Raw genomic sequence first — 15,840 nt, 5'->3', positions numbered from 1 at the left:
TCTGTCCACATTTATGTTAAAACAAATAGAGTTAAATTTAAAATAAACACAATCTTAACGTTTAAAATTTAAATCTGATAATGTGAAATCTTGTGTAGTAGTGGCAGAGGGGTATGTGTAGTATAACAATGTACAATAGCAACAAAGGGATACTTGCAAAATAATCATGTGCAAATTTTAATTAATTAATGCTTGGTAGCATGCCTCAGTCCCCCAGCTTTTGTTCTATTTCATTGCATTTGTTGTTGCATGTTTGTTTTTCTTTTTTGTATGTTTTTGTTCAGTTATGGTATAATGTTAATTGTAATTGTTTTTATTTTTTATGTGCCAAAGGGACTCGAGATCCCATTCCCATTTCAAACATTAATCAATCAATAATACACAGCAAAATCTTATATTGTACAACACAAGAGACACTATGTCGGCCTGGATCAATTAAAAAATTTACCTGAATTTATTTAAATATCATCATATCAAGACAAATACAGCCATAATACATAATGCATTTAACATGCACTTGAAAGTATATGTATGTAAAATGAACTCAAACATATAAAAAGACAATAAAACACATATTAAAATATGCAGTTTGGAATAACTTAACAGTGCTTTAGTGTCTGTTGAGTTGAAATGTTTCATAACAACTAAAAATATAATTAAAAATGAGTAAAAAAAAGTTGCTGTAATCAAGTAACCAGTTTGGTCTTGGAGTTAACAAATAAGGGAGTTATTTATCCGCTCACTCGTTATTAAATAAACACACACACTGGCCATGTGGCAGCAGTCTCGCTGAGCTCAGACACCGAAGATGATTTTGAGATCGGCCAGGGAGAGTTTGGAGAACGTGCTTCCGGTTCCTGACAGCACATTCTGGGCCAGCTCCTTCTTCTTCGCCTGCAGCGTAGAAATCTTCTCCTCCACGGTGCCTTCACACACAAACCTGGTACGACAAAGAAGCATTTATGATCGCAGTTTGTTTCGCTCCTGCTAACATGACACAAAAACCTTAACACTTTGTTGTTGTTTCCCAGCAACACCACATAATGTAATAACAAATAAAAGTTTTCACACAGACACTGAATCTCCTGCCGGTTCTTTACCTGTGGATGGTGACGTCTTTATGTTGCCCGACCCTATAGATCCGGTCGCAGGCCTGATCCTCCAGCGCTGGATTCCTGTTAAAAGGTTAAAAAGCAAATTGATTTCCCTGTAAAACTTTCTACTGGAAATCAAAGCAGCTGATGGAGAAGCTACAAAAAGGGAGGAATCATGTGTTTTTCTCACCAATGCATGTCAATGAGGAAGAGGTGATTCCCACCGATGAGGTTGAGCCCAACTCCTCCAGCACAAAGAGAAACCAGCATCACCTGTGGAAAATAATACCACAAACAAAAACCGTACTCTGAGAAGTGCTGTCAGGCTTTTTGAAACTTTCTTCAGCTGCTGATTTAAAGCTGTGTGATATATGTATATATATAAAAAATATGTCACACAATACAATCAGAGGTATTAGTCAGTTGATCGCTGCCAAAAATACAGCCTGCTGCATCGACTGAAGGAAATACTTTGTGTTCCTGCCAAGAAAATATTTGGATTCTTATAAACATTTTAAATCCCGTGTTGTTTACATTCATGTTTTCTGGCTTGTAGTCGCCTTCCCTCTTTATTGGAAATGGTATGAAACAAATAGGTTGTTTTTTTTTAGCTTAACCCAAGCTCTTTAGTAGTACACACAAAGTGATACACACAAACCTTTAGCAGAATTAGTTTCATTGGCTGTAATATTGTCTATTGTAAAATTAATTTAAAAAAAAAAAAAAAGGTGAAGAGCTGTTGTGTGATTGACTGAACCAACAGATTTAAAAGCAGACAGAGATATATTTTATATTTTTACAGATATCTGCCAAAGAACAGAGAAGTAAATGTGTCGCTGCATTAGAAGAAACAACTGGAATCCAGGTACAGAAACCTGGTGTTGTGGTTCACATTTAGTGTCAGGTAATATTAATTTATGCTGTATTTACTGATGAAGTCAGACCTTAAGTTACTTCTTAAGTTACGTTCTGGAGGGCTGTCAGATAAGTTTGTGGATGTTGTTGTTTTGTCGTAGTTACGGCCGACAGTAACTATTTCAGTTTCAACAATAAACAACAATAAAACAATAAACGGAATATTTGTGATCACTCCTCATCGTCCTTTTATTGCTACAGTATTATATGGCTAACGTTCCTTCTCAGTAAAGCTCTTAGCGTTAGCATCTTTTATTTAGCGATATTTATCAGAACTAAAATGAACTAAAACTAACTGAAACTGAGACTAATCCTCTAGTATAGTAAAAGTATAGTATTTACCGGCATTGAAATCAGGTCCATATAAATATCAGAAAAAAAAATATTTCTGGCCTATTTTTTATTTGGTAGTTTGAATGGATCGTTGTCGTGTCCAATTAATTTGATGTAAAAATCCACATTTTTCCTGGTTTCGCTCTATTTACTGATACATTTCACCATGTTTTTGCCACTCGGTGGGCGTGGCCCTGGGAGGAAGTGAATGTCTATGCATACCCTCTATTGTTCTTCCATTATTTATCATTAATATTGTTGTGCTTTATCGTGTTTTAAAATGTGAGATGTACCTGTGGTCCTTTAGGGTTAGTGTTGAATTCTTCCACCAGGTCCATGCGACGTTTAGGGTTGACGGTCCCGTCGATGACGGCGTATCTCAGGCCCATCCGACGCAGGTGAACCGCTACGATCTGAAGCATGCTGGTCCACTGGGAGACGATCACACTGCACAGTGTGGATCACACACAAGGAGACACAACATGAAGGGTTTCAATTAGTGTGTTGTCCTTTCACAGATCATATATACAGCGGAGGAGACAATCACACGCTCTTCTTCAGTAAATTAAAAAGTTTCAGAAAATGGAAATTATAACATTTGTACGAGACTTTTGACCTTGTTACTGCCTTTGCTGAGGAAGATTGAATAAGTATAATTTACGGTTAAACTGATTTGCTAAAAATGCGTTTTAAAATGAATGAAGGATATGAAATAAGTCAGGCTAAATCTGTTAAAGTTACCTTTTCTGATCGTCACTCTTCTGCCTGATTGCCTTCAGCTCAGAGACAATAGCAGAAATCTGGAAATATAAGGAATAATTTGATTAAACAACAGAATATTCTAATACATAATAACCGATAATAACATGTCTTCTGATCAGGAATGTTGTAAAATGACCCTGAGCATAACTTTAGCCATATCTGACATAGCAACAATCCCGTTCATCCACAGTTGGAGCTGAACTTTGTGTCTTTGCCAATCAAACAAAAGGCAGCTTTGTGTTCACCTTGGTGCTTTCACTGGTGTCCTCGAACAGCTTGGAGGGGAAGCGGGTGCCATTGAGGGCTACGGTGTCTTTGGGATCGGGGCCAGACGCTGAGGGGCCGGAGGACAGCGACAAAGCATTGAGCTGCTCCTCCAGAGACAAGACAATCCCGTCGCCCTGCAGCTCGGTCGAGTCGAGGGTCTGAGAAAAAGAAAGACGAAGCTGATTAAAGGCTTGTTGTTTGTTTGTTTGAGCAGAATTAACCGGAGCACGCTGGTTTGCAAACCTTCTTAAGAAGCGAGATGTGGCAGCAGCACTGGCGGAGACGCAGCAGCAAGGACAGGATGTGGACTGTGCTGGACACCTGCTGAGGAGCCTGAGAGCTGGACACTGCAGAGTCAGCCTGGGACAAACCAAACTCCTGGGCCACTGATGAGAAAGAGAAAGACGATAATAACTAAGTACCACCCATTAATAAACAAGTTTTACTAAAATACACATGTCTGCACTCTGCAAATGTTTTACCTAACAAGAAGCAGCTCACAAAATCCAAAGGGTGTTTAAAAAAAAAAAAAAAAAAAAGACAAAAAGGACTAACTACCTGGTACCTATCTACCTAATATCCACCCACCTGCCTACCTACCTGGTATCCACCTACCTACCTACCCGGTACCTACCTACCTGGTATCCATCTACCTAGTACCTACCTACCTGGTACCTACCTGGTACCTACCTACCTACCTGGTACCCACCTACCTACCTGGTACCTACCTACCTACCTGGTATCCACCTACCTAGTACCTACCTACCTGGTATCCACCTACCTATCTACTTACCCGGTACCAACCTACCTGGTACCCACCTACCTACCTGGTATCCACCTACCTACCTACCTACCTACCTGGTATCCATCCACCTATTACCTACCTACCTGGTATCTACCTACCTACCTGGTACCTACCTACCTGGTACCCACCTATTTACCTATCTACCTGGTACCTACCTACGTACCTACCTACCTGGTACCTAGCTCCCTACCTACCTACCCGGCACCTACCTACCTGGTACCCACCTACCTACCTGGTATCCATCTACCTAGTACCTACCTACCTGGTATCCACCTACCTACCTACCCGGTACCTACCTACCTGGTATCCACCTACCTATCTACTTACCCGGTACCTACCTACCTGGTACCCACCTACCTACCTGGTATCCACCTACCTACCTACCTAGTATCTACCTACCTGGTATCCACCTACCTATCTACTTACCCGGTACCTACCTACGTGGTATCCACCTACCTACCTGGTATCCACCTACCTACCTACCTACCCAGTACCTACCTACCTGGTATCCATCCACCTATTACCTACCTACCTGGTATCCACCTACCTACCTGGTACCTAGCTACCTGGTATCCTCCTATCTACCTACCTACCCGGTACCTACCTACCTGGTACCCACCTATTTACCTACCTATCCGGTACCTACCTACCTGGTACCCACCTATTTACCTATCTACCTGGTACCTACCTACGTACCTACCTACCTGGTACCTAGCTCCCTACCTACCTACCCGGTACCTACCAACCTACCTAGTATCTATCTACCTACCGGGTACCTACCAGCTTACCTGGTATCTACCTACCTACTTACATGATACCTACCAACCTACCTGGTATCTATCTACCTATCTACCTACGTGAGAATGCCACATAGGACACTTGTATCTATGTCTTTGAATTAATTCTGTCCAAACCTGTTTCAGAAACTACAACAGTGTTCATGAATGTTCCTGAGGTTGATATAAAAAGAAAACAACCAGCTGATATCGCACCTTTGTCAAAGGGGTTAGAAGAGGAAGATTTTCCCTGGTTAACATCTTTGCCTTCATGTCTCTTCAGGTAGTTCTGCAGAGTAGATCTGGAGGAAAAAGATCATCAGTTCAGTGCGTTTCTACTGAATCTCTCCATTTCTATGCTGGTGTGTGATGTTAAACTGGGGGAACGTGAATTACTTCCAGATGTGTCTGACTGGAACAATTCCCTCAGCATTTATTCCTTATTTCACATTTCATTCCTAGAGACTTAGTGGAAAATATTATGAAGTTAAACCTACTAAAATAAATGTGGAGGCGATTCTGTGATGTTGTTCAGAAAAGGAAAAAAATAATAACAAATAAATAAAACAACAATGAAACAATTAACTGAACATTTTTATTGTAAAACTGTAGCTAAAATGAGTTGGGAAAGAAACACTAAACAGTTTTTTTTCTGCATTTTTTCCCAAAGTGTTTCTAACCCAAAGAGAAATAAAAGATATTTATATTTTTCTTTGTTATTTTACCTGGATTGGGCGAAGACGACGTCGTACACCGACTTCTCGTCCTCGGACAGTTTGAGCCGATGCACCTCACAGGTCCGATCAGGGAGAGACACCTGAAACGTTCGATGGCTCAATTATCAAGAGCCTGAAGTCACCGATAGACTCTTTAACAGCCTGAATATTAAAGCGTCTGTACCAGCGGTTTCCCTGTGGAGTCCAGCTGGTCTTTGGTTCGTCGCAGCAGCAGAGTCCTCGTCAGGATGTTGAGTCTCTCTCTGCCTCGGTTGGAGCCGTTGTCCACCTGAGCTTTCCACAGTTTGTACTCGTCAAACGGGGAACAACGCAGGAACCTAAAGTATGCAGCAAGAAGGCTTAGTCTCATTGTAAATGTTCGTACAATATGTAAAAAATAAACAAACACAGGTTATAAGAACATATCGGTTTAAAAGCTATGTCCATTTTTTTCATTCTGGTCTGGTTTAGGTTGGTGCTACATGTCTAAGTAACATCCACAAGAATTGTTTAAATGTTTAAAAGGATCAACATTAGCTCGTCTTCCTGAGATCCACACAAAAAGGTAACACAAAACAACACAAAATACACATGACAATTACAGTTCACTTAACAATCATAATCTAAAAGCAGTAAAACATTATATTATATTATATTATATTATAAACATCAAAGCATTTTTAAGAAAAAGTTATGACATTCATGAGGAAGTAACTAATTTTTTAAATTTCTTTTACTGTTTCAGTTGTGAGCATTTTTACAGTATTTTTTATGACCTTAAGTTTGATTTTTATTTATGTATTTATCCTAATTTTATGCTCTTAGGTCTATATACTATGTTTAGGGTTTTTAGTGTCATTTTCATCTGGTTTTATGTCGTGTTTCGTCACCTGTTCTAATGAATATAGTTTTTATTTGTTCTACTGTTTTTAGTTGTGTGTCTGTCTGTGCATGTGTGGGTGTGTGTCTGTAGGATTATTGTATACGGCACATTGTGCTACTTTTTGTATGAAAAGCGCTTTACAAATAAAGTCTGACTGATTGATTGATAGTTGTTAGTACCAGGTCCAAACGTTTCCCTGCAGACGACTGAATTGTCACAAGATGGTTTATATGTTGTTTACTTCTCCTGTCAGTGGTTATAATGTTGTGGCTGATCGGTGCATGCAGCATGCAGACAAAACAAGAAAAGAAAAACAGTGTCGTAGTCTTACTTGAGCAGTGAGTACATGTCCAGCAGGTTGTTCTGGATGGGGGTACCAGTCACCGCCCAGCGAGCCGCCGCCCTGAGCTGACACACGGCCATGGACGTCTGCACTTTGGGGTTTTTGATGTTGTGAGCTTCATCGAGAACGATACGGGCCCAGGCCACTCGCATCAGAGGACCCGAGTGTTTCGGCTGAAAAAAAAAAAAACGTAAGAGGAAGTTTTAACACGTATCTTAATTAGGTAAAAAAATAAAAACATATCTGCTGTTATAAATATAGTATTTACCACTTCGTCAGAATCCTTGCTGGGTTTATCAGACTCTTCCTTCTGGACTGGAACCTCCTTAGAGACCAGACTGTAAGTGGTCACCACCACATCGTGCTCTGCCAGCCTGAAAAACACACAACAATTCAATGTGACTGTCCCTTAATGTCTTTATGTCCTCTAGATCTAGGAGACATTATTATGTACACTAGTGGAAACAAATGTAATACAACAAAACCGTATCTTTATGAAGGCTCTGGCATTAAAAGTTTAAAAGTAAAACAACTGCAATTACATTTCTTTGTACTTATACACGACCGGTCAAAAGTTTTAGAACAGTATTCAGCATCTAGTATCTACCTAGTATCTATTTAAGCATCTAGTATCTATCTAGTATCCCTTTAGTATCTATCTAGTATCTATTTATGCATCTAGTATCTATCTATCTACTTAGTATCCATCTAGTACCTACCTAGTATCTTTTTATGCATCTAGTATCCATCTAGTATCTACCTAGTATCTTTTTATGCATCTAGTATCCATCTAGTATCTACCTAGTATCTTTTTATGCATCTAGTATCCATCTAGTATCTATCTATCTACTTAGTATCCATCTAGTATCTAGTATCTAGTATCCATCTAGTATCTCTCTAGCATCTAGTACCTATCTAGTATCTAGTATGCATCTAGTATCTAGCTAGTATCTACCTAGTATCTATTTATGCATCTAGTATCTATCTAGTATCTATTTATGCATCTAGTATCTATCTAGTATCTAGCTAGTATCCATCTAGTATCTAGCTAGTATCCATCTAGTATCTAGCTAGTATCCATCTATCTACTTAGTATCTAGTATCTGGTATCTATATAGTATCCATCTCGAACCTAATATCCATCTAGTATCTCCCTAGTATCTAGAATCCATCTAGTATCTAGTACCTATCTAGTATCTTGTATGCATCTAGTATCTATCTAGTATCCATCTAGTATCCATCTACCTAGTATCCATCTTTCTATATCAAGTATCTAGTATCTCTCTAGTATCTAGAATCCATCTAGTATCCATCTAGTATCTCTTTAGTATCTCTTTAGTATCTATCTAGTATCCATCTAGTATCTCTTTAGTATCTATCTAGTATCCAGTATCCGTCTTTCAAGTATCTATCTAGTATCCATCTATCCATTATCCATCATTCTAATATCAAGTATCTAGTATCTCTCCATTATCTATTATCTCTCTAGTATCTTTCCAGTATCTAATATCTCTCTAGTATCTCTCTAGTATCTAGTATCTCTCTAGTATCTATCAAGTATCTATTATCTCTCTAGTATCTTTCCAGTATCTAATATCTCTCTAGTATCTCTCTAGTATCTAGTATCTCTCTAGTATCTATCAAGTATCTAATATCTCTCTAGTATCTATCAAGTATCTAATATCTCTCTAGTATCTCTCCAGTATCTAATATCTCTCTAGTATCTAATATCTCTCTAGTATCTCTCTAGTATCTAATATCTCTCTAGTATCTCATATCTCTCTAGTATCTCTCTAGTATCTCTCTAGTATCTCTCTAGTATCTCTCTAGTATCTCTCTAGTATCTCATATCTCTCTAGTATCTCTCTAGTATCTCTCTAGTATCTAGTATCTCTCTAGTATCTCTCTAGTATCTAGTATCTAGTATCTCTCTAGTATCTAGTATCTACTATCTCTCTAGTATTTCTCTAGTATCTCGTATCTCTCTAGTATCTCTCTAGTATCTCTCTGGTATCTAGTATCTAGTATCTCTCTAGTATCTAGTATCTACTATCTCTCTAGTATTTCTCTAGTATCTCGTATCTCTCTAGTATCTCTCTGGTATCCATCCAGTCAGCTCGGTTAACTAAGTGAAACACTTTTGCACATAATTCAGTCTCAGTTTAACAACACCAGAAACTACATCCTCCAAAATAATCCATCTGAATCACCACCTTTCTACCCAACATTATAACATTATAACACTCACAAAGTTAATGTACTTTTATATTAGAGCGCGTTCACTCACGTACCTAATGTTTTGGCAGGTGAGTGCACGTAATAATTTTTATATAAATAAAAAAATAATGATTACAATCAATCAAAAAATAAGAGTTTTGTCGTTGCCTCAGGATGTTGGACTGTTGTAGTGTGTAGATGTGTAAACAGTGTAGCTGTGTGTGTGTAAGATCATTGTGTTTCTAAACCAAACAGAGGCTGTGACTCATGGAGGCCGAGCGGAAGGAGGAGAAGTGACCGTGTGCGTCCTCGCTCACATTCTCGCGCTCTTCTTGCGGTTTGGGCCGTGGTACAAATAAACCGTCAGCTTGTCCGTCCTCACGTGTCTCTCAATCTCCTTCTTCCAGTGGTGCACGAGGGAGGCCGGACAGATGATCAGAGTTCCTCTAGAAGCCACCAGGCTGCAGTCTGGATGATTTAAAAAAACAAAAAAAAAACAAGAAGACATGTGGAAATAAATATGAATCAGTCCACTCAGCTTCATCTAGTTTCAACTGTGTGGAAACTCTGATGAAATAACGTAGTTACCGGTTTTGGATATCCAGCTCTCCAGCTTCTTCTCGTCCTTTTCCTCATCTTCTTCTTTTTTGGCCTTTTTCTTCTTGGCCAGTATGAGAGAAATCATGGTCAGGGTTTTCCCCAAACCCATGTCGTCCGCTACAATTTATAAGAGTTTAGATGAGAGTTTCTGGAACACGTGGATTAACTTCAACAACAATGAAATGATAAAGACCTCCTTTTATTTTTTTCCTCTTTCAGTGTGCGGCTTTGGGGATTTTTTTAAAGTTGCACATGTTTGCACAAGGTGTTCTTTAATTTATTGAATATTATCCACTGGTGCTAATTTCCTGTCATGCTTTTTACCTTTTACATGTAATTTATTTGTTAAAGTTTGGCTCAACACTGGTTCTCGGTTTCCCGTTGGTCCTGGATGGTTGTAAATTATGTAAATTTATATTGTCTATAGGTTTTTTGTGTGTGTGCACAATTGTGTAACATGTATATTCTGTTTTTTTCTGAATGAAACTGAGAAGTACAATGGGACTAGCTTAGCTTAAGAGTAGCCTCCTATCGATCCAGGCGAGTGGATTTATTACTGGTGATGTGTTCATGACCCATCACTGCCAAAACGTCGGCCGGACCTCGTTAGCTGAGAGCAGAACAACATTGTTTACCGTTTTATTTATGAGGCCTTTCTTCACAAACTACACGTTTATGTAACAAACTTAATTACATTTAAATTATTCAGTTACTCCACTTGTGCTCACGATCCATTGGCTCTTAATGGCCTAGAGGCCACGGAGCAGAAAGAGCAGAGCAACATCTTCTTCTTAGAGGCTGTTAGACTGTTAAACTCATGAGGTTTTGCACGTTTTCTTGCACAAATTTGCACAAATCCATGCTGCTCTTTCGACGTACTTTATTTATCTTTATTCTTTTCTATAGTGTTTATTTACATCTATACTGTTTTACTTAGTATCTATATATTATAGTTACTAGTTGGGAAATAATTTCCATCCATCTCATGCTTCTGTTCGGTTGTGATTGACAAATAAAAATACTTGAATCCCTGAATATGTCAAATGTTAGGACTATGGTGGGAAAGTTTGCCTTTGAGTATTAATGCATCATTTAGATGAAATAATCTTTTGTCACAACTGATTCCTTTTAATCGGTTCAAGCACATTACCATGGATTCAATGCATGTACTTTTAAATGCCTTTCTGATCGATGACTTTCCTTACGCCATATTGTATTGTATTATTGTACTGATGGATTGTTTGTTATCAGGGCATCATCTGAAAAGAAAGGTTCCTCTAAACTGGCCCTCCTTGAATAAATAAATGTAAAGAAATAAAGAAAGAAAAGTTAACCTCAATATCTTATTTAAGTTTGAAATGAAGCCCAGGCTGCTTCTGCGGTGGAAAAAGTATCCGGACATTGATTTCGTACAATTTCTAACAACAGTCTTCACAATCATGAGTAAAAAAAAAAGAAAAAATAAACGTACCCAGAATTCCTCCTGCTGGTTTCTGCCCTTCTCTCCAGAGCAGCCAGGCCAGAGCTCTCCTCTGATGGGGCAGGAGCGTCACCTAAACAACCAATCACACACAAGTGATGGATGAACAAACCCATCAAATAAAACAACCTTAAAGTTTTGCCCAAATCTAACTTCACATTTTACGTGTGAATGACTGAGGGAGTGTGCGACCTTGATGCCTTTGGGGTCCGGGGCCTCGTCCTCAGCGTCGGGACACGACTCCAGGGATTTGTGTAGATGGTCAATAGCCTCAGAGGTGGCGTTCTTCACGGCCAGCAGACGGTCCTCAGTCATCCTGCCACCGTAAAAGGCCTGCGCCTGGGGGTTTGCTGAAAAAAAAAAAAAAGGGAGGAAAACAAATAAAGGACAGGAAGTCCACTGCCTGTGCAGATATATTGAAATGCATGTTTTGCTCGTGCAGATCTGAGCGGAGAGGAAATGTTTTCAGCTTCCCTTCGTCGTGCAGCCTACCTCCATACATCTGGGTGTATCCCTGGCTGAGGCCGAGCCCCAGGGAGCCGCCGGAGGCCTGGTCCTGGGGGGGGCCTGGAGGTGCAGGGAGCAGGATGGTGCCGCCCTGTCGGCTGAATGGGTTGATGTGGGAGGTGCTGCTACCACCAGAGTCGCTGCTGTTAGATTCATCCTGGGCCTCTGAAATAATAATAATAAAAATATAAAAAAAGATTTATACGTTACCAAGCATGGGTCGGTTCTATGATGGCACCGGTGTTGAAGTAAGCAGTAGTAAATAGACTGAAAAGCAAAGCAGATCTGGGTGCTTTATTTTGTTTCCACTGAATTTGTAATTAGCTTAGCCCTGTTAGCTCTCGTTCTGTGACATCACGTCACTTTTTCACCTCCATGGATGGAAGTGAACCTTAAAACTTTTAAAGATGCAGATTGGGCAACAAGGGCGGTAAAAACCTGGAATTAGATTAAACATCTGACGACTCACAGCATTTTATTAAAAGACCAGAAATGCAGCGTCTTTGACAGCCTGACAGACGCCACCGCCAGCGGAGTTAGCAGCATCTTGCCATCAGTGAAGAGCGATGTCGCATATAACATGCTCATGTTTTTGCAGAAAAAAGTTCAAAGTCGATTGAAAGTTGTAAAATCTTGTGATTTTTTTTGCATATTCTCTGTTCTGTATTGCTGTTGTTTTTATTATGATAATTATGACAGTTTGTTGTGAATTCTATTTTATATCGGTTCATATATCCCTGAGTCTTAGTTGTATTCGTGTTATTTAAATTAATATTCTGTTCATCTCTGTTCAAGTGCATCACAAAATAAAAAGACAAAGTTTGTATGTTTTTCATTCTTTAAGCATCGGCGCCGTTTCAAAAATACCAGTTTAGCAACAGTATCGGATAAAACCTTAATGATACCGATCCCCATACATCACAGGATAGCACCTGGAGAAACACATTAAATCGCTCACACATACCTGCTTCTTCTACCTCAGAAATACTGCAAAACTCCGGTCCATCACATCCCACTCTGAATTAGAGATGTGTGTTCATGCATTCATCTCCTCCACTATTGTAACTATTCACCTGCTTAAACAAGTCATCCACAGATCAGTTCCGGACGGTTCACCTTTTAATTTGTTCATTTTATTAGTTGTATCGTTGCTTTTTATATTTCATTGCTGTAAATCAAAATGCTGTTAAAGGTGCTATATAAATAAACCTTTACTTAGAGTTTAAATGAGATGTCACAAAAAAAAATTCACCAATTTCACCATATTTATTACATCACAGAGATTCTTCCTCTCTGTGCTTTTTGTCTGAATGACGTTTGTATCATTGTGTTTCATTCCCAGACTTTCACAATAAGATCCTTATATTAGAGAATCCCTACCGGGCTGAGAAGCAGCAGTGAGGCTGAGTGACTCCAGCGCCTCCTCGAGTTCTCTGACCTGCGTCTTCAACCTCGCTCCTTTATCCGGAAGAGCCGCCACATTCACGGCGGACAGGGTGGCCTTAAAATGAGGAAAGAAAACGGGGGTGAACAGATGGATGAGCACTCCAGCATTTAAAGTTAATGTTATACCTAATTTCACGTTTTATTTTGGGGGTTTACAAGCTCAAATGTAAATAATTACGTTTCTTATACTGTAAATTGTTGCTGCGTCTCATTTATAGCTTTCAAAAATCCCTTCACTCACCTTCTTCTGCTGGAGCTGAGCAGTGAGCAGACTGTGCAGCCCTTTGGGGTTTTCCACTGAACTTCTGCTCTTAGACGGCGGCTGGAACCCGGGGAAAGAGGTCAGAGTTTTCTGGACGGTGGAAGCGGGAGGAGTTTTCTGAGTAGCAGGTTTTACTGACACCAATACCAGATCATCATCATCATCATCGTCATCGTTTTTTGTTTCACTTGACTCAGACACGGGTTTCCTAGTGTTATCTGTGGAAACGTGAGTTCTGCAGCCGGGTGCAGATTTAGAAGAACTTGCAGGATCAGTTTGTTTCTCCAGATCGTTTTCACCAGTTGTTGGTTTCTTGTTCTTTTCAGGATCTGATGAGGCTCGATGTATTTTCTCAGTTTGAACAACCGTCTTGTTTCCTGCTTTTCTCTGCTCGTCGTGCTTCTCCTCAGCCTCGTCCTGCGTCTCTGCACCGTTACCTTTAGGACTTTCGCTGCTCTCGTCTGAAACTCTTTTCTTTATCTTCATCCCCGGAGGAAGTTGTTTACCCCGGTAAGAATCCGATGAATTCGTCTTTTCCGCCTCTCCTGCGCCCACATCCTCCACATTTTCTTTCTGGTGACTTTCTCGTCCTTTAGGTTTGTGACCTGCCTCGCTGCTTTTCTCCTCGCGTCCACCTGAATGCATCTTCCTCCAGTCTGAGTCCTTGTCTGACTTTGCAGTGGCCTTGAAGGGGTTTCGGGCAGGTTGAAGACAGGAGGGCTGTGACTGTGCGTCAGACAGAGGGCTTTTCTTTTCTTTTACCTCAGTCCATGGCACATTTCCACACCACTTCTGACCTGCTTTTTTACCCACAATACACCGATAGTACAACCTGAAAAAAAAAACAGAATAAACTCAAGAATCAGGCGAACAATCCCAACCAGCCTGGTCTGCAGTCACAGTTTAAATGTAAATAATCCACATCCACACTCACCTGTGGACCTGATGTTGTTGGCTGTGGTTCAGAGCTTGGAGCTCCACCATTGAATCTTCATGGTTGAGGCAGTGGGAAGGAGAGATGCTGGGGGAGGAGATAAGGATAATTCGGATCAGAAACTAGTCAATTATTTTATCCAACCTTTGCCTTCAAACCAGCATCAATCCTTATACGTCCACTTGCACAAAGTCAGGGATGTTGTAGGATCATAGATGCCAGTGGTTGGTCAAGGAAACCTCACACATCAAGCTTATTTCTCTTTGAAATCAAAAGATGTCCAGCAGAGACATCAGCTCAGAACTGTCAGAAACTAGTGGGACCCAGGTTCATCATCTACTGTCTGGAAAAGTCAGGACACAAGTGGTCTTCATGGAAGAGTTGCAGGAAACAAGACCAAGAGACTCAACTATGCATCAAAACATAGGAACTGGGCTCAGAAACATGGAAGCAGGTGATCTGGACTGATGAGTCAACATATGAAATATTTGTCTGTAGCAGAAGACAGTTTGTTCACTGAAGGGCTGGAGAGGGACACAATAATGAGTGTCTGCAGGCGACAGTGAAGCATGGCAGTGAAACAAGCCCACATCCACAGAAGATCTGTGGTTAGTTAGTCTCCATGATGTTTGGAACAACCTTCAAAAACTCTGTGCAAGTAAAAGAACTGATGCTTTCTGGAAGGCAAAGGATGCTCACGCTAAATATGGATTTGATTTAGATCTCTCTTCTGTTTACTGCATTTTGTTCATTGATGAAAATAAGCTATTTCACTTCCATTTTTGAAAGCATTCTTAGTTTATAGCATTTCCCCCCACACATACCTAAAACTTTTGCATAGTACTGTACATGGTGCTTCTTTATGGAACATAAGACATGTAGATTTACAGTAATTACAGTTCGTGTCAGTACCGTGGGAGGTTTTCATTTCTCTCTCAGTGTTAAACAAAGATGTGTAAGTTAAAAAATACCTGGTCTGCTGACTGAAATCACAGCCTTGCTTGTCAACACACACGTAGAAGCTCTTCCCTTTATTAGGTCCATCTTTTACCCCCGTCTTTAACATACACACGCTGCCTGTGTGAGATAAAAATAAATATTAAATCGTATTAATGTATATTGAAATATATACAAAACCTTGGTGAAGACAAAACATGAGGAAGTCCCATGTGGAATTGGAATAAACTGCCTTGTCATGCACATAGGAAGCCGGGTTTCGTGGAATAAACCACAAATGCGACTTCTATAACAGGTAACAGATTATATAAGGTTTTATTTTAGCGTGTATGACCAATAACAACCAACTTATTACGACTTACCGTGAACATTACATGTAATCTTTTCCATTGTCCCAACACTGTTCACTTTGCACAAACGTGTCGTGAAGTTCAGTATTTTTGTATCGACCAATCCCAGCTATCAGAGAGCACATCCGGTTTGTAAATGTCAGTATAAAAGTTTACGTTCAAGTCCAAAACATTAAATAACATTGAACATTTT

At 39.8% G+C, this 15,840-nt stretch overlaps 1 protein-coding gene across 1 annotated transcript; it reads right to left on the bottom strand.

Moving 5' to 3' along the window:
* Positions 1–431: 431 nt before the first annotated feature.
* Positions 432–15,721, bottom strand: ttf2 (transcription termination factor, RNA polymerase II). Its single transcript, XM_047600111.1, has 22 exons — positions 15,660–15,721; positions 15,312–15,417; positions 14,341–14,427; positions 13,386–14,238; positions 13,079–13,199; positions 11,684–11,863; positions 11,384–11,541; positions 11,183–11,264; positions 9,700–9,828; positions 9,429–9,579; positions 7,163–7,268; positions 6,883–7,067; positions 5,853–6,006; positions 5,678–5,769; positions 5,169–5,254; positions 3,615–3,757; positions 3,350–3,529; positions 3,084–3,142; positions 2,636–2,789; positions 1,285–1,367; positions 1,101–1,175; positions 432–940 (listed from the first exon to the last, which is right to left on the bottom strand). Exons 1-22 carry the CDS (start codon positions 15,685–15,687, stop codon positions 796–798), a joined length of 3,357 nt encoding a protein of 1,118 aa, XP_047456067.1. The 5' UTR covers positions 15,688–15,721; the 3' UTR covers positions 432–795.
* Positions 15,722–15,840: the final 119 nt, after the last annotated feature.

The sequence above is a fragment of the Mugil cephalus genome, chromosome 12 (assembly GCF_022458985.1).
Source record: "Mugil cephalus isolate CIBA_MC_2020 chromosome 12, CIBA_Mcephalus_1.1, whole genome shotgun sequence".
Lineage (NCBI taxonomy): Eukaryota > Metazoa > Chordata > Actinopteri > Mugiliformes > Mugilidae > Mugil > Mugil cephalus.
Note: the sequence above shows the minus strand (reverse complement) of the source record. Positions and strands in the feature narration are given on the sequence as shown.